Below are 23,756 nucleotides of genomic sequence, written 5' to 3'. Positions count from 1 at the left end.
AAATCCATCTGTTCTCCAATCCTTCTACAAGCTCCGAACCTAGTATCTATCAATATGGACCAACAGTCTACACGAGATCTCAGAGCAGACGTATCCAAGATCCTCGGCGTTCTCGACGACATGCAGGACAACGTCGATGGCGTTCTCGATAGCTCCATTGCCGCAGATCGCGCGAATCCACCCGTCGTGTTCGGCGCTGGGGGTCCTATGTGAGTGGCAACAACCTCCGATGTCCGCGTATGACGCGAGCGCGGCTCTGCAAGGTTGAAGATGTTCGATGAATCGACGCAGTCGAGTCGCAAGGGCTCGCAGGCACCGACACCCCCTCGTTCAGTCGTAGGCATTGGCAACAAAGGTTTACACCTTGTAGCTTCCACATTGTGCTAGCCCACTTATGCGTTACATCTAGTTGCGAAGCCGGACTACTCGGAAGCCAAGATCGTCGTGGCCATGGTAAGCTATGTTGAACCTATGGATTCTCCCAAATGTCAATTCGCTAGTCCTAGGTCGGCCTTCCCGCCAGAGGAAAGTCGTTTCTCAGCAATAAGCTGATGCGATATCTCAAGGTGCACTGTCTACCCTTGACCCACGAGCCCTTATCTGACATGTCCACAGTGGCTGGAGTACGACGTCGAGGTCTTCAATGTCGGGCAGCTGCGGCGCGCGAGGGCTCGTCAGAAGGCTCAGCAGTAAGTCACCTCTCTTTTGTTCAATATATGCGTCTCAATTCCAGTAGGAGTGGTATCAAGGAAGACCATACCGCAACCTACTTCAGCCACGAGAACGCCGAGGCCACCAAGATCCGGGATCAACTTGCGACGGACAGTTTGGAAATGCTGATACAGTGGCTTAGGAAGGGAGGAAACGTTGGCATACATGGTATGTACCCTCCACGACGCACATATACACCCACTAACTATGTTGAAGATGCGACAAACAGCACCATCAACCGGAGGTACGTCTCCACGTTCACCATCCCACCGCCTCCTAACACTCCCCAGATCCAAGATCTCCGCCCGCGTCGCCCAAGAACGCGGCATCGAAGTCATCTTCCTCGAGTCCGTGTGCAACGACCCAGCCGTGATCGCCGCCAACGTCGCGCTCAAAGTCTCCTCCGGCGACCCCGACTACTCGGGTCTGCCGCGCGAAGAAGCGAAGCGCGACTTCCTGACGCGCATCCGGCAGTACGAGTCCGTGTACGAGACGATCACGGAGCCGCACCTCTCGTACCTGCGCATCACGGACGTCGGGAACGAGGTCACGCTCTCGCACATCAACGGGTACCTGCAGAGCCGCATCGCGTTTTATCTGATGAACCTGCACGTGAAGCCGCGGAGCATCTTTTTTTCGCGGCATGGTGAGAGCCAGTATAATGTGCTCGGAAGGATAGGAGGGGATTCGCCGTTGTCGCCGCGGGGCGAGCAGTATGCGAAGGCGCTGCCTGATCTTGTAAGGGACAATATTGGCGATGCGCCGTTGACTGTATGTGCTTTGTCGTTGGCCTGGTGAGAGGCTGTGGCTCACCATGCGCCTTGTAGGTGTGGACCTCGACGCTCCAGCGCACGATCCAGACAGCAGGTGGGCTCAACTACACCCAGCTGACCTGGAAGTCGCTGGACGAGCTGGACGCGGGCGTGTGCGATGGCATGACGTACGAGGAGATCGAGGTTTGTCGCTCTTTATCCTGGCTTGTACCGTGGCGTACCTGTGTTGACGGGACTCACCGACGATGTGCAGCAAGCATACCCGGAGGATTTCGCGAACCGCGACGAAGACAAGTTCAACTACCGCTATCGCGGCGGCGAGTCGTACCGGGACGTGGTTGTTCGGCTGGAGCCCGTTATTATGGAGCTGGAGCGGCAGGAGAACATCCTGATCATCGGGCATCAGGCTATTCTTCGTTGTCTGTATGTGTCCCCATTTCCTTGGTCTGAGTGAGCATGGACGCTGACGTATGCACAGATACGCCTACTTCCATAATCTCCCGCAGGCTGACCTGCCGTACATCAAGATCCCGTTGCACACGGTGATCAAGCTCACGCCGAAAGCGTACGGTTGTGACGAGGAGCGGTCCGTCCTTTTCCCATTTCATTCTACCGTTTTCTCATCATCCCGAACCGTGTCCTCGACCTGCAGGTATAAAGTGCCAATCAACGCCGTGGACACGCACCGTCCGAAACCCAAGGCCGCTGGGCTTGGGCTCGATGCGGCACCGCCACCAACGGCTCGGGATTATTATGGGAGCAAGCAGTGAAGAAGTAATGTGATGTGGTGTTGAGATGATGGCGAGAGTTTTCAAATGCACACCTGTGTTAGACTTGTATTTTTAACTTGCCTTTCGATCCAGCTTGGCGGTTTCCTGTCATTTGCATCGGAGAGAATTATACATATTCATGGAAGTACGCTCAAGCGTCGGGAATCACCATCATATCATCATTGCCTCTGCCCAGCGCCGTTTAGTATACGGGTCTGCGTTTGTCAAGCGTTCATGGACTTCAGATCACGCCGTGGAGAAAATCAGAAGTTCACCGTGTCTGTGCGAAAAGAGTCTGAGACACTAATCTAGGGTATCATGATGCGCCTTCAAGCTGAACACCCCTCACGCTCTTGCTTTTCGAGATGCAGTGTATGTCGCAACTGAGGGCGTACCGCTTGTTCCATGTTTATCGTTTCCTCTTCTGCTTATCATCGTCTGTGCGCTGATAGCCAACGGCTCGATCATATACAAGATAATTGTCATTGGGCACATCACTCGTTGATCATAGGATCGCCGCGAGTCCTGTTGTCGATCACTTTATGCCGGCGGCTCGTTGAGCGCCTTTTCATTGCCCAAAAAGCTTATGGTTTTGCATTTCCCTTTATATGTGTACTTCTCTTTATTTCTGGCTCAAATTGTTCACGACAGATGAGCTTCTTCCACGACGCTATGTGAACTTGAAGCAAGCCTTCGACATCCCACCGTCCACTCTCTTCCATCAACCAACACCATGGTGGCCGCCAATTTTCTGCTGGACGACAAGTCTCCCCTCATTCTGTACGGAGAGCAGTTCTTGACCTCGCCGGGGAACGACTATCTCGCTGCTTCGTAAGCCTAACACAATTCTGTCATCCCTTGCGTTCTCTGTGCTGATTTAAGTCTGGTATTACCGTAGGTACTACCTCGGCACGTACACAGTGACCGACGTCAACGGGACCTCCCTGACATGGAGCTTCAACGGGACCGCGTTCGCGATCTACGGCGTCCGCTCTGCGAACCACGGCGCGTACGCCTACAGCATAGACGGCGGCGCCCCGCAGGCGATGACGGGCGACACGACGGACCTGCTGTTCCAACAACCGCTCGTGCAGATTTCTGGATTGCAGCAGGGCACACACACGGTCGAGCTTACGAATCTGGGCACGGGGAATGCGTCGTATCTGGATGTGGATATGGTGTGTGCGCATGTTCAATCAAGTTCTCGTGTGTGGTAGTGCGTGGGGCTGATGGGCCTTTTCAGATCACCTTTCAGTCTGATATCGGTGGCGATGAGCAGCTTGTTAGCAGCGTTATACAGGACTGGGACTCGCGGTTTCAGTATAGTTCTGGTTGGGATACTAACCCCATGAACGTTTCTTTGTTTAATAATGCTTCGGGGCAGTGCGTGGTCTGTTTTCTTATCCTGCTCTGGTAGTTGACTAGGATGGTATAGTGTTACAACGGGAAACGAACATGTTAGCCTTTCGTTCACAGTAAGTCGTCCAAATCTATTCTGAATGAAGCTTCGTACTTACAGTCGATGGACGTTAGGGAAAGTTATATCGGGTTCCTCGCGATTTTCGTCATTCTGATTGGCATATAGGCGTCGCAGTCTCCCTGTACGGCTCTGTCGGGCCGAACAATGGTCAATACCAAGTACAGCTAGACGGTGCAAGTCCTCAACTGTTCAATGGCACGTCGTGGGACACTTTTACTCAAGTCATGCTGTACCAAGCCAATGACATTGGCGACAGTCAGCACGAAATCACAGTGTATAATGCGCCGGAAGGGGATCAGAACACTTTGGCAGTAGACTTTGCAGAGGTTCTTTCGTACATCAGGTAACTTTCTGTTGTCCTGTAACCCTTCAACCGAGGATGATAACCCACGATTGCAGTTCTACTAACGATTCGGCTGTCTGCGCTGCTGGAGCGCTACCTTCGAGTTCGTCAACGTAAGCACGTTTGTTGTGAGAGTTGAGTCCCTCGCTAAAAAAGGCTCAAGCTCTCAAAAAGGTCTTATTGCTGGCTTGGTGGTGACCACTATCACCGCCCTCCTCGGAATCATATCTGCGCTCTACCTTCTCCGCGCAAACCGAAAGCTCAAGCAGTTCCAGAAACTCACAACTTTGGCAACGCAGGAGCACGGAAACCATATGGGCCCCTTCTTCAGGAGCGATTCTGTCTCTAGCGCGCCGGGGGCATACATACCCGCCAGCGCAGCCGTCGTACCATCGGTAGCAACGGGCTCAGGAATGGAGCACCCAAGTAGCTCGGGTCCGTACGATGCAGAAATGTCCTTGAATCATACCGGAAACACGCCTCCGCTGTCGCCGTCTGATGCACGACGGCGGCCTTTGCCTGTGCCATCCACCACGCCAGGTTTCAATGTGGCTCTTGCGGATGCGCCTCCTTTGTACCATTGATTGCGTGTTTGGATGTAGTTTTATGGTGCGTCTTTCCTAAAGTCATCGGCTTTACCTTTGATGTTCATCGTGCGAAAGCTTAATAGGTTGCCAGCGAATCTCTGTATTTTCATTAAGCGGAGAATGTATGATTTCGTACCTCGAGCCCTTAAGTCCTTTCACTCGTTAGTGTCGCCTATCGTGGCAGCTAGGGCGACCTTTGGCGGCGATGAACACCCGCCGCTCTATCTCGTTGGGACTAACGGGCCGCCACTGCTTCTCTACGCAGCAGTCGGTGTATGTATCTTTGGATAGTCGATAGCGACGTGACGCCAGGTGCTATCTCGGTTTAACATACTTGAGATGCTCGAGGCCGCGCGTACCTGATAACGGGGGTCTTCGGCACGCTAAGATCCGAGCGCCACCTTTGTTATTATTAGCTAGTGACACCGCTGCGGACGGCATGGCTGGGAATCATTGCAATAAGTAGTGCTAGTTCAATCCGATCTTCTGACTCTGTTCCAATCACCCATCAAATCCATCGTTGAACGTTTGACACCGAATCACATCGGTAGCAGACACACCCGTACATAGCCACTTCCCGTTAAACGGCAAACATCCTTTCGCAGGGCTTCTGGAGGGTGAGTAGTTATGGGTCGGGTTTCGGAGCCTCCTTCATTGTTACCAACTTGTCACTGAGAATAGGAATGGCCCTCAAAAACCTACATGTACAGTATGTCGCGTCATCCTCACGCTGTCGTACCAGCGGGTATTTCTCTGTTGACCGGATAGTCGTCACCATATCACACCACCCCGCCTGTCTTTTAGGGCGAATTACTAACACGGTTCATTGCTGTGAGCCTCAGCGCTCAGCGGAAATGGCTCCACCGAACGTCCCCTCCTTCGCTCGCCCACCATGGTGGTAGCTAACTTCTTACTGGACGACAAATCTCCCCTCCTCCGTTATGATTCTGACTTTCTTTCGTTACCGGGAAATGACAATCTCTCAGCATGGTGCGTGCCGACTTCCTCGTTCAGTCTCAAACCGCCCCAAGCCTTTTCTACTGCTCGTTGAGGTATTTCCTCTAGGTATTACCTCGGAACATACACGGTGACCGCTACTAACGGCGCCTCCATGGAATGGGCTTTCAACGGATCTGGATTCACAATCTGGGGTGTCATGTCGTACAATCACGGAGACTATTCCGTCCAAGTGGACAACGGATCACCAACGACACTCAGCGGAACCACCCCCAGTCCAGTTTTCCAGCAACCTCTAGTCGAAAGTACACTTCCTCAGGGCACCCACACGGTCAGTCTCACCAACCTCGGCACTGGCACCACGAACGCCCTTGATGTGGACATGGCGAGCTCATTTCCCTCATAATCGGTGTCTTGATTTATTCTTACTTGTGTTCTTAGGTGACGTTCCAGTCGAACATTGAAGGCACCGATCAACTCGTCGCGAGCATCATCCAAGATACGGATGATCGCTTCAAGTGGTCATCTGGCTGGGATACCTCTCCTGCTAGTGTATCGTTTTTTAGTAACGGAAGTGGCCAGTGAGTACCTCGGTAGCTCTCTTTCGAATCATAGTTTAAAGATAAGTCAGTGTTACTACGTCAGCAAGTGCAACCTTTAATCTATCGTTCACGGTGAGCATCTATTGTTTTTCTGATATAGCCCTATGTTAACTTCAGGTTTCAGGGTGGGATTTTGGTCGGTATGATCTAGAAAGATAGTTATAATAACGTTGTTCAGGTGTTGCCGTGTCGTTGTATGGCTCCGTAGGCCCTAATAACGGCCCTTACCAGGTTCAACTGGACGGAGTCATGGTCATCAATCCCCAGTCGTTCAGCGGCACATCATGGGATACTTTTACCCAAGTAATGCTGTATCATGCTAATGATATCGGTGACGGCCCGCACGAACTCACACTTTACAATCTACCGTCAGGACCACAAAGCACCCTCGCAATAGATTATGCGGAGATATTTTCGTACGTCCAGCTTACCAACGGGTACTGCTGTTGTCTAAATTCTATGACTTGCTAGTTCAACAAACGAGGCTTGCTCCTCCCGATCATCTTCGTCGACTTCCACGTGAGTTCAGATAATGTCGTTGACTGGAGTCGTTAATTCAGTGACTGAATCTTTAAAGGACTCAAAAGGGACTAATCGGTGGCCTGGTTGTGGCCTGCACGCTTGCCGCCATCGCTATCCTCTCCGCTCTCTGGCTACTTAGATCCAACAGGAGGCTCAGAAACTTTCACAGCCTCTCGACTATGGCAACACAAGGCCCAGACAGCCGCAGGGGCCCTTTTTTCCGAACAGATTCAGTCCATAGTGGTCATGGACCATACATACCGGCCAGCGCAGCTGTTGCTCCGTCAACGGTAGCAACATCCGGAGCGAACCCAAGCTCGTTTACGCACGATACGCCCGTGACGTCGTCTCAAGGCGTGGAGACTTCCCAGATATCGGCGTCTGACTCCCGTAGACGAGCACTTCCCCGACCGACTACTGTCGCGAGCATCACTAATAATCGCACAGAGGCGCCTCCAGCATACCAATAATTGGGACGCCCCTGTGCTAGACCGATCACCTTGCGATCTATATTTTCTACTTCTACTTACGCAATACCAGACGAGCTGTATTATCTAGTTCATTGCCATAATCTGCCCCAGCTGCGATTGAAGTGGTGTTTCCCGAACTTTTACATTACGCATACGTCTGATTTACGTTCTGTTCGAACCTGTTCGAACACCTTATCCAGGGCTCGCAGTCAGCAGGGCCGGGCCGCCGGAGCCGAGCCGAAGAAGTTCCAACATGTTGGCGTGCCGCGGCTCAGCGCAGCTCGGTCATGAACCAAGTATGGCCGAGTCGACCAACCGCGGCTGTTGCCCAGCTCTCTCCAGTTCGAGAGTCATCGAAACTAAGGCGACAGATATCTATAGGAGTCGTCTTATCGGCTCATACGAGTCTCTACTTACTGTAAGTGCCAAAGCGGACCTTGTGTGGCGCACTAGAACCTTGCTCACTTTCCAGACCCTTGCCATCCTTTACCTCTTCAACCTCTTCAAACGGCAGCGTAGGCTCACCTCCCTCCAACACCCACTGCGGCTCAATCAAATCACGGCCCTGTGGATGCCGTATGCCAACCATAACCTTCCATGGTACTATGCTCGCCCTCACAGTGCTCTTCAACCCCTCCGTTCACCCCCAGTGCCGAGCGACACATAAACATTCAGCGCCCTCCTTGCGCCCTCAGCGTCGCGTCACAGCTCGCTAAGAGCCGCTATAGACTTGAGCGGTGATGCGGGCACCTCCGTTGTCGGTAGTGCATCGAGAGGAGGAAGAGGGGTGACAGAGGTTCTCGCAGTCTACGCTTGTTGAGCGTATTCGCAATGGTACGTCGAGATTCTCCGCTTCTTTGTTGCAGGCGGCTTACGATGAACTCCACGGCTTTGATCTCACGTTGTCTCTGCCCACCACGTCTCCTGGCATATCTTGTATCTACGAACCCATTCGCTTCATTTCGCACTCCTCGTCATGCACCTCCGGCTATGGCCTTCTCGCGCTCGCCATACCCGCCCGGCGCACCTCCAGCGGCTACAACACATCAATCGCATCCTAGAAGATAGTATCGACATGCGCAAATGCATCCAGGCATACGAATGGGTGACGTGAACGTGCACAGGCACCACGCTCGCCTCGCACATCTAGTCATATATTGGTAGACACTGTTCACTTGCACGTAGCCAGGTTAGTCTCGTGTCCACTATCATATGCAGCTTCGCAGCCATCTCTCCTTTGTCTTCGCCTTTTCCCACCCCTTTGCCTTTGTCCTTTCCCCATACTCCTTGTTCATCCATGCCTATGTTCGCACCAAGCCTTGACCTCCTTGCTCCGCATGCCTAGCCATTTAGCTATACTCGCGCTTATCGCTTTCCTCGTCGTGATCTCATTCTTAACTGAGCTTACTCCGTCTTCACGCTTGTGTTCATGGTTTCACCTGCGTAGGTCCCGCAACGACCACGGATAACTGCCCTGTTCATAGGCATCGTTAATGTCATGCACGCCAGGCGCGCAATCTCTGAAGCTATCGGGTCCACTAAGAACTCGTGAGTCATATCCCTTTGTTCCCTGTTTTGCCAATGTGCCGGCTGAGCTGTTACGCTCGAAGGCGCCGAGCCCGTCTCGGTGCTGCAATGGTATCATCGCTTCCGTACCTCTTTGATTCTCCTCTCCGCCCTCGGGTGTAACTCCAGCTGATCTGTCATTTTCCAGGGTCATTGACAGGATTCAACGTCTCCGATAAAGCCTTCTCCAGGAAAAGCAAACAGTACTTTCGCAGCGACTACCTCGATTTGACGCAGCAGTGAGTCCTTCCTGGGCCTCTCGCTCCTCCCCTCCCCTTCTCGTCCGTTCCTCCTCGCGCCGTCGTCTTGCGTCGTCTTGCGTCATCTATCATACCTCCACCGATTAGCCGTATATATGCTAATCATCCCTCTTTGCTTCTTCCTCCTCTTCTCCCTCCTCACAACGGTGTCATCAAATCCCTGAACGCATCGTCCTTTAGCACCGAACAGAAGCAGAACGTGGGCAACTTCGGCGTGCGTTTGCAGTGTCATGGTCATGCGCGTCTATGCGTTCTTTCGGTCCAAAATAGAGGCTCGGCCTCGTTTGTAGAGCACTTGGCATATATTATTGTGGTTGCAAAGGTAGTATCGGACGTTGGGGCTGTACTTACTCCCATCTTGTGATTTCTCTTCGCTCTCCTTCCTCGCATAAACATGCTCCGTTCATTCAACTCTCTTCGTTTCTTCGTTTTTTTCTTCTATGATTTATCATCTCGCCAGAACGGCTTTAATTTGTTCGCTGTTGATAGTTGTGTAGCGCATACATTCTTAGGAACTTGGTGTCAATCATGATTTGGCGTGCATCCGGGGTTCCAAATTCTGATCTTTCTTGTTTGGCGTTCAATGACCCTATGTCAGCGAGGTCCCTAACATGCGAATGTGTAAAGCAAGGATTATGAGTTTTATGATGTGTCCACATGTCGGCGGCGTTCAATTCAACCCCTGAGTCGGACTTGGTCAGAGCCGTCTCGCAAGTCGCGACTTGTCCACAGCCCGAACCTCTTTTTTGCCCTGCTCTATGATCACAATCGTGTTCAGCCTACCTGAGCATGTTGAACTCTTCGCTACCTCTACCCACTAGGCTGTCGTGCGACGTACGATGTATAAGGGGTCAATTAACCCATGCTGCACCCGCCGACCACAGTGTCCAAGCTGTTTAGTGGCTTGAACGGAGTTGAGGTCCCAGGAACACAGTGCTCGCGTCGAAGCGACGGTGTCAATGGCTCGGGCGATGCTGCTGAGGTTGTTGTCTTCTCCGGCGGGTGAGTGCTCTGGTGGTCACCTTGATTGATAGCGTTTAGAGTTAACTTCATCGCGGCTCGTCGGGCAGCCACTCCAGCAAGATCAACGACACGTCTGGTTATCTAAAACGTGATTAATCGAAGTCGGTCCCTTGGTGCGTTCTCGTTCTCTTGTAGTCTCCCCTAGGCAGACCCTATATCAGAAGACAGTCGTTCTTGATATCTTGCTGTATCTCCCTCCCTCCTCCATGTAGCCTTACATGCTGCTCTTAGATATAGAATGTCTTCATCGCACCCACATCCGTAACCTCCAAACCAGTCTCCCACCCCGCCGAACCTTCGACCCGTCCTTCGCCGCGCAGCTCATAGACGACTCCTCATCGCCGTTCGAGTCGGCCGCAGAAACCCTCCTCCGTAACGCCTGCCCCTTGACGTACAAGAAATGTGTCGAGCTCCTGCAGTCCTCCATTCCCAATGGTCTCAACCTCAGCAATGTTAGCGCAGGCACCCATCCCGTAGCGCAACGGGTTCGTGCACATTCCCCTCGAGGCGTACAGCCGCCATCGCGCGTTCGACTTCCGCCCGGACGACGTCTGGCTTGCGATTCTCGCGCAGTTCTCGCTCTTCGTCGACACCTACTCTGAGGAGCTGCGCTCTTCTTTCGCTGCGCACAAGGGCAAGAAGCACATGAGCGTGAGAGCTGTGGGGTCGCGCTACAGCGACAACTTTGGAAGCATGGCGAAGCAGATGGCGAGCGAGCCTGAGAAGAACGTGAGTGATCCGGAGCTGTACGAGTGGGCGACGCTGACGTTTAACACGAGGCGCTGACGGCGATGACTAAGACGTACCTCGACTTTTTGTTCTTCCTCCTGTGCGATAGCGTCACGCTTGACGGCTCCCACGGCGACTGGGCCGCGATACTGCAGAGGATTGAGAAGCTGAAGGAGTACGGCGCGGAGGCGATGGCGTGATTCCACTCCCTCAAACCCGTTATCAAGTCCTTTGTGCAAGCGTTTGACGATCTGCACGGGACCGAGAACGTCGATTTCTGGGGGAAGGTCGTGCACAAGCATAGCGACGGGAACGGGCCGACGTATCTCATGGGATGAGTCACCGCGTTCGGCGTGTTCACCGCCGAAGGGCGGTGGCAGGGCCCGCGGTTGCGGAACCTCCCTCCCACCGACTCATTATCGGTGGACAAGAACTACGTAGAGCTCAGCGGTGAGGTGTTCACCACGAAACACTTCGTTCCGCGCCCGGAAGGCGACCCTTTCATCGGTCAGCTGTACCTCACGCTCGACGGTGTGCTGTACCCGCATGTCGACACTGCCCAGGTTCCGCCGGGCACGGCCGAGGTAGACGTGATGCTGGATGACAACGGGGAGGTGTTCCCGACGCTCACCGTTGCTGGCGATGTGTGCAGTGCGGCCTTGTCAGGCAGGGACAAGGCGCCGTCGGGGTCTGGCAGGAGGGATACGGTGATGCCTATGCCTAGGTGGTGGATATTTGTGTAGAATGAGAAGGGCGAGGAGGAGCTCGTGAAGGCTCCGAGCGTGGAGTGAAGGGATGTTCTTTCGCTTGTATTGTGTTCTCAGTGCTGTTTTTGTACCGTCTATGTTTCTCTGTAGCCCACGATGTCTTCGAATCCAATGCGCGTTATATCAACCATTCACATGACTATTCGTACACCGTAACATTTCACCCCGTTCGAATTTCGCCTTCGCTCTTTCACTCGTAAATGAGACTCTAAATCCTGCTGGTGCTCGCCTCTCCCTCCGGAGCGGGTGCTTCGTCACACGCTTTCTTCAATTCCTCCTAGCCAGAAATCAGAAGCTACAAAATCAGACAAGAGAAGACACATACCATGGCAGAAAGGGCAATCCGAAGGATAGTTTGAGCCTGTTCCTCTGTGTCTACATTTTCATCAAACTGTTGATGAACCATGTCTTGAATGTATTTCTTCACTTGAGGTGACCTCTTGAAGCGTTCGAAAGACCGCTTCCACGGGAGCCGTTCTACTTTCCACATGGGGAAAGAATCTGCACCTATCATGATAGCGGCTTCGAATAATGAAAATTAGTCTCAACAAGTGTCAAAGAGGTGAAAATGGATACCAGCTCCGATCTCTTGCCCCACTATTTCTCTTCCCTAACAGGAAAGGATCAGCTGGTTAAACCTCATAGCATCACTGGTTCACTTACCCTAGACTCCTGATACTAGTGTCATGGGTTGATAGACATGGCCCACCAGCACAAGTGACATCAGGTGTCAGCACATTGCTTGTAATAAACATTTGCATACCAGCTATATTACCCAGATTAGCAAAACCAAAAAAGATAGGAAAAAAATGTCACTTTAACAAGCTGCACAGTTTCAGCTCATGATCAGGAGCTACATTGCATACAAGGATAACCTCACCTAAAGTAACAGGAATTAAGTAGATATAACAAGAAGTATAGGTCAGAGTATGCTCACCTCCTGATTTTATCATAATGTGTGAGTAGTATGATTAGGAAGATATCTAGAAATAGAGGACCATACCTCCTAGTAAGACAAAAGCATCAGCATAATGTAAGGAATGATGTAAATAAACCTCACTGTCTATAGAGATGAGAATAGCTGAATGAATATGATGAAGATAGATAACAGGGCTTTAAGGCTTACATCCTTTCAAATAAGATTTAAGGACTATATACCATGATCAATCATACAATATAAAATGCAGACTCACCGCCTGACAGATGAAAGTGGCCAGATGAGCATCAGCCACATGCACGATACAACACCAGGACTCACCCGCTGGCAGATGAAAGTGGTGAGATGAGCATCAGCCACATGCACGATACAACACCAGGACTCACCCGCTGGCAGATGAAAGTGGTGAGATGTGCATCAGCCACATGCAGGATACAACACCAGGACTCACAACCTGGCAGATGAAAGTGATGTGCGTCAGCCACATGCATGATATAACACCAGGACTCACTACCTGGCAGATGAAAGTGGTCAGATGAGCATTAGCTACATGCATGATATAACACCAGGACTCACCCACTGGCAGATGAAAGTGGTCAGATGTGCATCAGCCAAATGCATGATATAACACCAGGACTCACCTGCTGGCAGATGAAAGTGGTCAGATGCACATCAGCCAAATGCAGGATACAACACCAGGACTCACCCACTGGCAGATGAAAGTGGTCAGATGAGCATCAGCTGCAAGATATGTCATTAGCACTTACTGACTGGAAGATGAGAGTGGTTAAATGAACATGAATCATATGTAAAGTGTCACCAGAACTCACTCCCTTGTCATTTAAAGCAACAAAGCCTGTCAGTTCAAAGTCTGTGAAGAGTGTAATATCAGCTTATACCTTTTTTACTTTTTCTGCATCCTCCACCCCTTGCTTCACCCACTATTGGAAATAAAGTCATTTTGTGCAGTTACCTTATACAATCACTTACTTTTTCTGGCTAATATCCATGATACACCTTAGCACAAACCTGGTATTTAGTATCACATATACTTACCATAACCTGGCACAGAAAAAACAACAGGTCATTTAAGTAGGTTTTTAATCCAGGCAGATTCCATGCCTGGTTATCATCCTGCACAAAAACACTAGTTAATTTTGCATCCAATCAAAGTATCACAGTAAACATACCCAGTTGTGTGGATAGATGGACCAAATAGCCGTGATCGTTTTGGGGTCATGACAATTTGATTGTGTCGATACTCTGAATCACTATTCACAAGCAAGATACCAGATATGGTTCAAAACATGAACTTGCCTTGCCGCCTCTTGCATGCACAGATGTAAGTTATTCTGCTGTACAGAGATGAACAGCTGGCGCAGAGACAGATCGTCTATTGCCACAGCTGTCTGCTCAGACAGTTCTGGGCACTGTGCCTCGACTTTGTTCATTCCTGCCCCATCTCAGTGGATGTCGTGATCAACATAGGATAGTTACTCACCTTGAAGTCTCACGACTGCTTTTGGTGGATTGGCAGTCTCCATGATGGGGCGGTGATAGCGCTCTCGATATCTGGCCTCTGCCTCAGTGTCGACATTGGCCTGGCTCTGTTCTGTCATGTCAATAATACCAAGGTCATTGGCTACTCGATCCAGCAGTGCATCATATTTGGTGAACACAACTACCACCGGTACTGCAGAGTGTCATGTTAATGAAGCCTGTTTCGAACATGCTAATGCTGGTTCATACCATCTGCAGTATCCTCGTTAAAAAAGGCGAGCTCTGCCTCAACCAATGGACGTGTGTTGTCCGTCGAGACACAAAACCTGTTAATATGCCATCGTCAGCATGTTCGAGAGAGTGCAGTCAATCATTTATATCACCAGATGGCATGCAAATGCTCGGAAAGCGACTGCTTGGACGCCCGCTCGCGCACAAAGTTGTGTATGATTTGAAACTCGTCCACGGAGCCAGCCTCAATCCCCCTTGAATCGTGAAATATAAAGCGGCTTCCTGGGTATGTGATCTGATTTGTGATGTCATGGCGTCCACGCTGCCGCCAACAGTGAGACAGCAAAACCCGAGTCAGAGCATTTATACTGTACTTGGGTGGACGATCGAAGAATGTCTGTGTCGTTCCTGTCAGAGTCCGACTCGCTACCCGAGGGCTGAGCCGCACGTCTCTACGAACCGAAGTGAGGAGGCGATCCCTCGCTTAAATCATACGAACACATACCTTTCGCACCCACGATGAGGGGCGAAGGCGGTTCCTCAAGCTCGAAAACTTTGAGCCATGCCCCGGCTACACTCGCCGTAGACGCCAGACGAAATGTGAGATATTGACCAGATAAGCAACTACCTTTACCTTGATCAATGCAGTTTTGTATTAGATCCACGACGCCGGCAGCTTAGTGGATAAAAAGCTTACCTTGTTCCCATCTGCGTCGTAAACTATAGGCTTGTTGTCTTTGCTGACGTTGCACACCTTCTGTAGGATCGTTGTCTTTCCCGCGTTCACTCTTCCGATGATAAGAACGCGGAAAACGGGACAGGTCTCGCGAACTTCGTTCATGTTGATAGTCTGAGTTGCATCGGACATTTTGAAGCGTAACGAGGAGCGGTTTCTGCTTTGGAGGGAGAGGGGTATGCTGGAGCCCACCTATACAAGTGAGACGACAATGCGGCGCAGAGTTTGGAGCCTCGCGGAGAAGAGCCGAGCCCCCATCGAGAGCGTCTATCTTGCTTATCATTTCGCACAGTGGTTTGGCTCACTGAGGCTCAATTTGCGGGTAAATCGAAAGGATTCTATTGATAGATGAACGCCTCCCAGACGCAAGCAGGGCGCAAGTATTAGCTAAATTGATACATCAGAATACTCATGACATTGACGTGTGATGAAGACGCCTGTACTGGCCAAATTTTGGTGTCCGCTTACTCGGTGATGAGACCCCTTGTGATACGGGAGCAGGGAACATGTAGCGAGCGGTAATAATATTGGGCGTCAACGAATATCGCTCTTTCAGTCAGGGCTGAAGTAGCAAAGTAGAGACGATTATACGGTATATATGTGTCGATGGAACGCTCGAATGATTCTATTCTCCACTGATCTGCTGACAAATTATTTTCTAATGGGCGCTCGCAAAGTCAGCCACTGCCCCAAGGTACTGCTCGAAGGGTGCGCGCGCTTTACAAAGTAGGTTGGAACGTTGCGGACGGGGCAGGCAGGAAGCCCGGATGTGTTCATGTTTCCCAATAGAGGGACCGGAGATAGTCGAGAGCTGAATGTTCAGGGAAGGCTACATACCCGCCATATCAGTAAGATGGGAGACCATGCGAACTCGATCAGAAACTAAAGAAGAGCATAACAGCTAAATTGGCCCAGCATCCCGCATAAGGTGAAGGGGAGAGGTCCACTCACAACGGAACGCCCTTGCAGGCCTACGTCGGTCGCTTTGGGGCGCCTATTGTCAAATATTGCACTCCCACCCTGTCACGGAGTCATGGAGCGCTCATTTCTGCGAGCTCTATGCCTGTTTCATAACTCACAAGCAACCCACAAGGCTCGACTCCTTGATGCATGTGCATTTTGAGCGTCTGGGGACAGCATGTGAACAGCATTGCGAACGTGAGGAGGAAACGGCATCGCCAGATAGAGTTGTGGGGTGTTCATATGCAGCGCTAGTCGATCCATCGGTTTTCCAAGGTGCTTGCATCACCAGGGTAGTACAGGCCGTCTACATAGAGCCCCAGAACTGAAGAGCCATGGTACTCACTACTGTATGCGAGCTTCCACAGAGCAGACGACTGGTTTTATTTTAGGGTGGCATCAGAATCAAGCCCCCAGCCTTCCTCGCTATCTTGTTTGAATTGTGATAAGATCCTGATCCGCCGTGGCAGACGATAGACGCTTCGTGCATCAGTATGGCCTGCGTAAATCACGATCGATGCATGGGTGATACCCAATTAGTTATAGGAATGTATATGTACCAATGAAAAGAGCACGTTCAGGTTGGGGGCTGTGGACATCCAAAAGGATGTCATAAGGCGTCAGAGCACGGAAGCGAGATAAGGGCAGCCGTGGCTAGTTCACCGCGGGTCGACGACTGGTTCAGGACTTATCTGACCTTGGTTACGCACGGACTCGGACGCGTCTCGCTCAAGAGCTCGCAACTGCCATATCCTTCGTAGACCAATGCGAAGCACCGCAATTGGCTAAACAAGCCTTCGACTCTATTGGTGGGGTACATGGGCCTCAATCAGCTCAGCTTGCCATCATGGCTGAGACTCACGTCATCCAAGGGGCCTTTTCTGCACTCTTGCAACGTCACGACGTAAATTTCGCAGCGTATTCTTCGCTTCCCTCACTTGTGAGTTACAAGTGATCAAACCGACCAGGCGGATATGATAGAGCACAGAAGCGAATGAGCTTCTACCTTCTCCTTGCACGAATCGAGGTCTGGCGGGCCGAGCTCGGAGCGGGACTGAGGAAGACAGAAATCATAGCTCTGAGCTCGGTCATAAGATATGCATACATACGACCTACCTTCGATACATTCCATAGGTTTTGTCATCGCATACTAACACCATATGAGAACTGTCCGTTGAAGTTTCAGTACTTACTCTCCGTGCTGACGCGAGGTTCTTGCCATTGAGAGGGTAAACTGGTCTTTGCGATCAGGGGGGTTCTTCCATAGGCGACTCAGAGCATCCAAGGGAAAGAGTCAGTGCCGGCGATGAACAGAGACGACGAAGATGAATGAGAAGTGTCAGCGTGGTTTGAGAACGGTGGGAAGTGTCCTCGAGCTCGGGGGTCGGATGCGTCGACTCACTGACTCAACTGAGCTCACGCTGAGTCCCGATGCGGAGACTCAAAATGTATGCTTTGGCAGGCGTGGCCCTTGATGTGCTCTTCAGCTCTACCATGAACCTCTAGCGCTAACTGATCTCTTAGAGTAAAGCATCATCGCATCCTCACCCCCTCAGCGTCGTGTGACTCGTGTCCCAGCTCTCTGAGTGCCAGCCACTCATCCGTCGTTGGTGGTGTATCGGGATGAAGAAAAAGAGCGAGGGGAGAGGGAGGAGAACTGGAGCAGCATGTCAATGGGATGACTGAGAGCAGATGCTCTCGTAGCTTGTACTTGTCGAGCATATTCGCAATGGTCCGTGGCTCCTCAGTACTTATGGGCAGGCGCTTACCGTGAACTTTGTATCCCGTGTCTTGTGTTGTACCTGCCCGCCTCATCTCCTTGCATATCTCGCACCTACCGTTTGCTTCACTGCAATCTTCATCATGCACCCTCAATACGGCGCTCCCGCACTCGCCGTACGCTCCCGTCGCAAATATTCAGATGGCCACAATACATCGGGCAGCTTAGTAGATTGCATCGGCGCGCACATGTTCATCTACACATACAAAATGGTGACGTGCGCGTGCACAGAAACTACGCTTGTCTTGTACATCCGCCCGTACATCAAGCAGACGCTGCTCACTTGCAGGCGGTCAAGTTAGTATTGTTTCCATCATCATACGCAGCTCAGTATCCATCTCTCTCGTCCGTCTTCGTCTTTCCGTGTTTGTCCCTTTGTCATTATCTTCCATCTAGTCTTCTTGTCGGTTCATGCTCGTGTTCAACCACCCACGATAGCTGTTCACAATGGAATGATCATTTGTATACCGCCGTCGCCCTCTTCCACACTAGTATCCGCGTGCGGAACGGTCTCCCATCATTGGATCTCCTTCTCATGCCGCCACTACCCATACCATCGCCCTTCCACCTCTACTCGAACCCCTGAAGTACTGGAAATGAAATCGCAATAGACCACCACAACCTTCCCCGCCAACGTCACCTACAGTCGCGATGACATTGGCCTCGCAACAGATTCCCTCATGCTGTTCACCAGCTCGGTCGCGCTCGCCAGCATATGCGGCTGAAGGCTAACATTGTGATCACCGCTGCGGTCTAAGCGACGGACGATCACCTGCGTACAAAAAACAATCAAGGCTAAGGACGGACTTGCGTTGAAGCGACGTAGAAACTTGTTTGAACAGCTTTAGACGGACCGGCGCGAGGCGAGTCGGCCGAGAGACGAGAAGGGGTAGGCGCTGAGTGCCATGCTTGAGACTGTATTCGGGTGCGTGACTTTACCTCGGTATTATGCCAGAGCTGGCCAATGGCTTCACAATGCTCGTACAGGCCGCAAGCGGACATCCTGGCAGGAGGCGCGGTCGATCCCCACAGTGCGTATGTGCGTTAGGGGCGTGGTGACTAGTCGCACTCGCACGCACACTCGGCGTGTTCGCGTTCCCGCCTGCGCCCGAAAGCGAGCTCGAGAGATCATATCCGGCGCTAGCTGCAGTCTCTATGGTGGCATCATCCATTACCACCGACAACTGTTAATGCCATCACGGATCCGCAGGCGCACCAATGTTGCGACTAACCTTATGAGCTTGCAGACCCACTTCAAGTTACAGCTACTCCGCCGGCTCCTCAGATACAATGACGATTGATGGTACTTGGTGTAGTTCATATTCTAACTAGCTTAGATACGTCACATTAACTTCCATTTGTCCGGTAAAGCTACTCGTGTAGACCAAAGTATGCGAGCTTGTCAGGTCTCCAGTAGTCTTGAGCTTCTGACGCTCAACAAGTCTCGCTGTTGAAGTTTGCTGAGAACAGGCAAGCTTGAGGATATACCTCCCTTTGGAAACCCTATCTGTTCACTGACTCCTTCCGATCTCGCCTTAGAACCAGCTCCTTGGACTGTTTACGCACGATTTGACAAGCCGTCACATCCGACTCAATTACTGGCACACGTGGCAACGAGTCAGTTGAACTGGTTCAGCGGCGTTCCCACAATTGTGAGCCCAGCGCTCTCTCAGTCGTAACAATTGAAAATGTTCTGCACGCATGTTCATCCCACATTTCAAGTAGGCGCTCAGATGCTCTTCGGGCCACCTCAGGTCCTGATGACCCCATCTTCCTCCGACCGCTTGTCTTACGGGAACGGCAACAGTCACTTTCTCCTAGCACTGCGACAACTCGAGCTATCCCAACCAACGCTCCTGCCGTGTCAGTACAAACTCCTGCAAACGATCTAGTCCCTACAACGGAGGCGATTTTCAACGAATGCTCAAGGTATGCTACGGCCATACTTTTCTGAGCTATACGTTAATAATTTATTGGATAGATTCCGCATCCTTGTGGCCGGAAAGGTGCGAGCTAGCCCAAACTGCTGCAATCCGTTCTGAAGTGAATGGCGTGCCCTCGAAAGACTGGAGGCGGAAAGTCGTCTCTGATCAACGGGATTTTCGGGACGAAGTTGGCGGTGAGCATCTCATTTTTGCCTTACCTACGTATGCTATCCTCACCTATGGCGACATATCAGGCGGAGTCAGAGTATACGCGCGGCGAAGCGACGATAGAAAATGCCTTTGAAAGCGATGCCAACCGTCGGTTTGTGTTGCATGATTCCATGGGCTACGAAGCAGGCAAAACCGATAATTTTGACAAGGTTAAGAGGTTCGTGGAACAGAAGAGCCAGGGCCCTGAGTCGGACAGACTGCACGCGATTTGGTACGTACATTATCTGGTGCATACATGCGTATTAGAGCGGAGAGCTGACCAAGTCGGTAGGCTGTGCATTTCTATTTCCTATCACAGGGGCCGTGTATTCGAAACGGGAGACGAGAAACTGCTGAGCATGTTGAACAAAATCAGTAAAAGTACGCAGATCTATTATATTCATCACCCGCAGTCAGATACTAAGATAAACCCTGTAGTCCCTCTTATCGTCGTTTTTACGATGCTCAACGGCATCATGATGACTATTCAACGGAATGAAGGCTTGAAGCCAGAGCCCGCTGTAAAGAACGCCAGAGAGATTGTGGAGGAGATGTACAGCAAGCAGAATTGCCCGAGACCGTTCGTCTGTGTGTCGAGTAAGTCAAACTCCCAAACGCGTCATGAACTTCCTAACACATGCGATTTAGCGAGACGAGAATATGAGGATACACTGAAGGAGCTTACAAATGTAACCATGGATCAGTTGGAGCCCCATGCGCCCTCTCAATCTGGCTCCAAGAGCCCGAAGAGATCGTTCTTCCGCAATCCCTTCCACGGAAGGTCAAAGAGCGCATTACCTAGCCATACGGAAAGCCAGGATCAGGGCCAGGATCATGGTCAGACTAATAATCAGGTTCTTTTGGCGACTGCACAGCGGATCAATCCGCCGATGAAAGTTAAGGCGTCGATTGAGTGAGTATCTGTACCGCATCGAGCGTTTTGAGCTGCAGCTGACTAGACTAATCAGCGTTAGGCAAACGAAGTACGTATCACATCTTCGTATTATTGATGCACGCCGCTGAGATCAGACAAAGAGTACTGGCGAAACCTTCTATCAAGCGCCTTTTTCAAAGGTCGTCCGCTCAAGGACTGTTTCCGTACTATCCATCAAGACATAGTGGTTGTTTGGAACATCAACCACGCACTCGAGACTGGAAGTCGTTCTTTCTCGCGGTTTGATTCTTCTGACTTGTCCTGGTAATGTGTGGCTCAGTACATGCTTGGCGATGAGTTTATCAACACGATGTCACACATCGTTGATGGCATCAACCCTGAAGATAATCTCGAAACGCAGAATGCGGCTCTTGATCCCGAGATGTAAGTACCATTATAGTCTAACCAGACAACATGTTCTTATCGCTGACTCAATACAGTCAAAACAATGCGCAAAGGGTGGGGGCGGCAGCAGCGACAATCGGCGCTTTGGTACCTCCCGCCAGTCTTGTCATATACGGTGTAACTGCGGCTGTTATGATTGCGACATGGCTTTATGGCGTGTATCAGCAATCGTATGTCTCTCCTCGCAGCTGCGTGGCGGATCTGCTGATAAACACGACTTACCAATGTTGACAGGAAGAGTATCGTCCGATGCTTGATGGCGTCTATTGTCGCGCTTGTGCTCATTATGGAGACTCTGTTCGAGATCCAGTCCTCAATCGAGGACGGGTTTGAACGACTTCACCCAACTGTCGCCCTAAAGGTCGTGGAGGATTACCAGAAGTCAGAGCTGAAGAAGAAAGTCCACGCCGAGGTCCAAAGGTTTGTTGAATCTGGCATGAGTGGCGCATTTAAAGGCCGGGATATGGTGATGAACACGATTACAGATCTGATCTTGCAATTCCATAAGGGTGGAGACAGGTACGAGAGGTGGCATGGCGACGTGGTGAACCAGGTCGACAGTCAGGGGGATGGACAGGTGCAGCCTTCTGGTGGTGAGTGAGTCCTATGTTACAGCCCTAGCATGATTCAGTGCGGTTTAGCTGCAAACATTAGTCTATCTTAGGGAACAATTGTCAAATACTCTGTATGTAGTGGTATGAATTATCTAGCTCATTGCCATAATATGTCGCAATTTCGAACCCAGTGATGTTTCTCGAGCGTTTTAGATTAAGCGCACGTTTAGTTTTCGTTCTGTTTGAAAACCTCATTCAGGGCTCGCAGTACTTAATAAGCAGGGCCAGTCCGCCGGAAGCGAGAAGTTCTATAGTGTTAATTATATCGTTGACAATATTTGGAACGATTGTATCGTGATTCGCTCATGGAGACGTCTCTCGCTGTTACGGTGTGCGGGTCATTTTTGCTCGTCATAAAACTCCTTTCATTTGCATCTACCATGAAACAATGTGGTCCATGTTGATCTTGGCCGGGTCTATCTTCATGTGCCCTGATGAAGAAGGTTATCCACTTGAACCCTTTGCGCTCCATGGCCCGCTTCTTCTCGCACTTCCTTTTGGCGAAGAATCGAGCCTAACCCCTGATCAGAGCATCTAAATTTCTCATCAATTCTCACAATGTTTTGACTGGTTGAGGCCAGGTCTGCCGGTATAATTATAGCAAACATGTTTTATTGGTCAATGGACACGCCAGACGCAAACAGGGCGTGTTTGTGAGCTGAACTAGTCCGTTTGAACGCTCGTGGTATTGACACCAACTACATTGAAGAAGACACCTCTAGCCGATTCCCTGGTGTCCAATTACTTGCTGATGAGTTCCCCTGTGATACGAGAATCGAAGCAGGGAAAGCGCTGAGTATGCGGTATTACATGTGTTGATCGGCGCAGTGCTCAGCTGATTAATATTATAGCACCCTTTGACCTGGTCCTGCTGACCTGAGCTTCTCTTCCAATTGACGCTCATAAATAAAGTCACGATCCAAGTATTGTTAGGAGCGTGCGCGTGTAGTTTGCAAATAAGATCGAAATGATGTGCGCGGCGTAAGAGGGAAGCTCGGATGTACTTGAGTCTCTTCGTTCGAGGGTTCGGAGATGGTCGAGAGCTCAATGTTCGAGAAAAGCGATGTACCGCCATATCAATGAGATGAGCGGCCATACTAACTCGGTTGAAAACTAGAGCGTGGCAACTGGATCAGCCCTGCACTCCACATAAGGTGATTTTGAGAGGTCCACTTACAGTGGAACGCCCTTACAGGCCTAGTACTTCAGTTGCTTTGGGATTCTGATGAATATCGTTCTTCCCACCCTGTCACGGAGCCACAGGGCGATTACTTCTGCGGAGTCCCTATGCTCGTTTCGGCACTACACGAGGCTTCAGTTCTGGATGTGGGCGCTTCTTGAGCGTCAAACGAGACAACATGTGAGCTGCATCGTATCGGCGAGGAAACAACGGCCTCGCAAGACGGACTTACCATCGTGGAGCTTTCAGAGCAATTTCAGAGTATGGTGCGCTATCCGATCAAGCGATTCGTTTAAACTGCATGCACGGCGAGGGCACTGTGGAACGTCGATACAAAGCCCTGGAAATGATTGAGAATTGTAGTACTCACTACTGTATGCGGGCATCCGCGCAGCTTACGACCAATCTAATCAGGTCGGAGTCTACGGTCCTGGGGTGTCCGAAACGTGTAGAGCCAACGCGGCCCACCGGTCAATCCGGGGGCCCGAGTATATTGAATGCATAGGCTATCGTATCGTAGGACTATGGGTAAACCAGGTACAGTAAGGCAATAGAAATGTTCATGGAGAATGCAAGGGATGTGTGACGTAGCTGTGAGGCGAGGCTCGGGGGAAGGAGGGTGGGTAGCAAAAAATGAAGATGCTAACTAGCAAGGCGCGAAGATGAGCAAATGCTCAGGTAGTAAAGAATAGAGACGAGAGACTTACCGAGGCAAGGCGCGAGGATGAGCAGATATCGAAACTCTGCGCGCCTTGCCTCACCTCTTATAGAGTTTGCTGAAACC

The 23,756-nt window shown here is 51.0% G+C and overlaps 8 protein-coding genes across 8 annotated transcripts; 7 read left to right on the top strand and 1 right to left on the bottom strand.

The window, feature by feature from the left end:
• The first annotated feature begins 5 nt into the window (after window positions 1–5).
• On the top strand, window positions 6–2,370 carry CONPUDRAFT_128655 (bifunctional 6-phosphofructo-2-kinase fructose-2,6-bisphosphate 2-phosphatase). The gene is made up of 12 exons (XM_007773888.1): window positions 6–209; window positions 264–355; window positions 410–453; window positions 507–566; window positions 616–689; window positions 737–879; window positions 928–955; window positions 1,002–1,482; window positions 1,539–1,667; window positions 1,738–1,907; window positions 1,963–2,070; window positions 2,137–2,370. The coding sequence occupies exons 1-12, from the start codon at window positions 55–57 to the stop codon at window positions 2,252–2,254; spliced, it is 1,602 nt and encodes a 533-aa protein (XP_007772078.1). The 5' UTR covers window positions 6–54; the 3' UTR covers window positions 2,255–2,370.
• Window positions 2,371–2,987: 617 nt separating this feature from the next.
• On the top strand, window positions 2,988–4,661 carry CONPUDRAFT_156891 (uncharacterized protein; the record flags this gene model as incomplete). The annotated part of the gene is made up of 7 exons (XM_007773887.1): window positions 2,988–3,085; window positions 3,153–3,432; window positions 3,498–3,637; window positions 3,690–3,729; window positions 3,788–4,077; window positions 4,134–4,190; window positions 4,241–4,661. 7 exons carry the CDS (start codon window positions 2,988–2,990, stop codon window positions 4,659–4,661), a joined length of 1,326 nt encoding a protein of 441 aa, XP_007772077.1.
• A 589-nt stretch (window positions 4,662–5,250) lies between these two features.
• CONPUDRAFT_167783 (uncharacterized protein) lies at window positions 5,251–7,312 on the top strand. Its single transcript, XM_007773886.1, has 10 exons — window positions 5,251–5,281; window positions 5,346–5,373; window positions 5,469–5,654; window positions 5,730–6,006; window positions 6,063–6,202; window positions 6,253–6,295; window positions 6,348–6,363; window positions 6,402–6,639; window positions 6,695–6,742; window positions 6,801–7,312. The coding sequence occupies exons 3-10, from the start codon at window positions 5,557–5,559 to the stop codon at window positions 7,213–7,215; spliced, it is 1,275 nt and encodes a 424-aa protein (XP_007772076.1). The 5' UTR covers window positions 5,251–5,281; window positions 5,346–5,373; window positions 5,469–5,556; the 3' UTR covers window positions 7,216–7,312.
• A 195-nt stretch (window positions 7,313–7,507) lies between these two features.
• Window positions 7,508–9,455, top strand: CONPUDRAFT_138939 (uncharacterized protein). Its single transcript, XM_007773885.1, has 6 exons — window positions 7,508–7,633; window positions 7,735–8,049; window positions 8,249–8,404; window positions 8,561–8,763; window positions 8,930–9,020; window positions 9,222–9,455. Exons 4-6 carry the CDS (start codon window positions 8,709–8,711, stop codon window positions 9,403–9,405), a joined length of 330 nt encoding a protein of 109 aa, XP_007772075.1. The 5' UTR covers window positions 7,508–7,633; window positions 7,735–8,049; window positions 8,249–8,404; window positions 8,561–8,708; the 3' UTR covers window positions 9,406–9,455.
• A 781-nt stretch (window positions 9,456–10,236) lies between these two features.
• CONPUDRAFT_167782 (uncharacterized protein) lies at window positions 10,237–11,695 on the top strand. Its single transcript, XM_007773884.1, has 5 exons — window positions 10,237–10,516; window positions 10,572–10,793; window positions 10,844–10,989; window positions 11,060–11,115; window positions 11,163–11,695. Exons 1-5 carry the CDS (start codon window positions 10,283–10,285, stop codon window positions 11,534–11,536), a joined length of 1,032 nt encoding a protein of 343 aa, XP_007772074.1. The 5' UTR covers window positions 10,237–10,282; the 3' UTR covers window positions 11,537–11,695.
• A 2,681-nt stretch (window positions 11,696–14,376) lies between these two features.
• Window positions 14,377–15,069, bottom strand: CONPUDRAFT_61484 (uncharacterized protein; the record flags this gene model as incomplete). The annotated part of the gene is made up of 2 exons (XM_007773564.1): window positions 14,377–14,601; window positions 14,926–15,069. The coding sequence occupies 2 exons, from the start codon at window positions 15,067–15,069 to the stop codon at window positions 14,377–14,379; spliced, it is 369 nt and encodes a 122-aa protein (XP_007771754.1).
• A 3,540-nt stretch (window positions 15,070–18,609) lies between these two features.
• CONPUDRAFT_156887 (uncharacterized protein) lies at window positions 18,610–20,756 on the top strand (the record flags this gene model as incomplete). Its single annotated transcript, XM_007773883.1, has 9 exons — window positions 18,610–18,629; window positions 18,692–18,739; window positions 19,430–19,633; window positions 19,686–19,710; window positions 19,770–19,823; window positions 19,884–20,071; window positions 20,132–20,220; window positions 20,278–20,436; window positions 20,488–20,756. 9 exons carry the CDS (start codon window positions 18,610–18,612, stop codon window positions 20,754–20,756), a joined length of 1,056 nt encoding a protein of 351 aa, XP_007772073.1.
• Window positions 20,757–21,083: 327 nt separating this feature from the next.
• CONPUDRAFT_156886 (uncharacterized protein) lies at window positions 21,084–21,779 on the top strand (the record flags this gene model as incomplete). The annotated part of the gene is made up of 3 exons (XM_007773882.1): window positions 21,084–21,157; window positions 21,214–21,348; window positions 21,413–21,779. The coding sequence occupies 3 exons, from the start codon at window positions 21,084–21,086 to the stop codon at window positions 21,777–21,779; spliced, it is 576 nt and encodes a 191-aa protein (XP_007772072.1).
• Window positions 21,780–23,756: the final 1,977 nt, after the last annotated feature.

Source organism: Coniophora puteana (assembly GCF_000271625.1).
Source record: "Coniophora puteana RWD-64-598 SS2 unplaced genomic scaffold CONPUscaffold_11, whole genome shotgun sequence".
Lineage (NCBI taxonomy): Eukaryota > Fungi > Basidiomycota > Agaricomycetes > Boletales > Coniophoraceae > Coniophora > Coniophora puteana.
Note: the sequence above shows the minus strand (reverse complement) of the source record. Positions and strands in the feature narration are given on the sequence as shown.

Excerpts from the sequence above, each read along its gene's own strand:
- CONPUDRAFT_128655 (XM_007773888.1), top strand. The coding sequence starts at position 55 with ATGGACCAACAGTCTACACGAGATCTCAGAGCAGACGTATCCAAGATC. Across the intron at positions 454-506 it reads CCAAGATCGTCGTGGCCATG|GTCGGCCTTCCCGCCAGAGG; the intron begins GTAAGCTATGTT and ends CGCTAGTCCTAG. Across the intron at positions 1,908-1,962 it reads CAGGCTATTCTTCGTTGTCT|ATACGCCTACTTCCATAATC; the intron begins GTATGTGTCCCC and ends ACGTATGCACAG.
- CONPUDRAFT_167783 (XM_007773886.1), top strand. The coding sequence starts at position 5,557 with ATGGTGGTAGCTAACTTCTTACTGGACGACAAATCTCCCCTCCTCCGT. Across the intron at positions 5,655-5,729 it reads AATGACAATCTCTCAGCATG|GTATTACCTCGGAACATACA; the intron begins GTGCGTGCCGAC and ends TATTTCCTCTAG. Across the intron at positions 6,743-6,800 it reads TCATCTTCGTCGACTTCCAC|GACTCAAAAGGGACTAATCG; the intron begins GTGAGTTCAGAT and ends GAATCTTTAAAG.
- CONPUDRAFT_138939 (XM_007773885.1), top strand. The coding sequence starts at position 8,709 with ATGTCATGCACGCCAGGCGCGCAATCTCTGAAGCTATCGGGTCCACTA. Across the intron at positions 8,764-8,929 it reads ATCGGGTCCACTAAGAACTC|GGTCATTGACAGGATTCAAC; the intron begins GTGAGTCATATC and ends GTCATTTTCCAG. Across the intron at positions 9,021-9,221 it reads TACCTCGATTTGACGCAGCA|CACCGAACAGAAGCAGAACG; the intron begins GTGAGTCCTTCC and ends ATCGTCCTTTAG.
- CONPUDRAFT_167782 (XM_007773884.1), top strand. The coding sequence starts at position 10,283 with ATGCTGCTCTTAGATATAGAATGTCTTCATCGCACCCACATCCGTAAC. Across the intron at positions 10,517-10,571 it reads ATGGTCTCAACCTCAGCAAT|GCGTACAGCCGCCATCGCGC; the intron begins GTTAGCGCAGGC and ends ATTCCCCTCGAG. Across the intron at positions 10,990-11,059 it reads TACGGCGCGGAGGCGATGGC|AACGTCGATTTCTGGGGGAA; the intron begins GTGATTCCACTC and ends CACGGGACCGAG.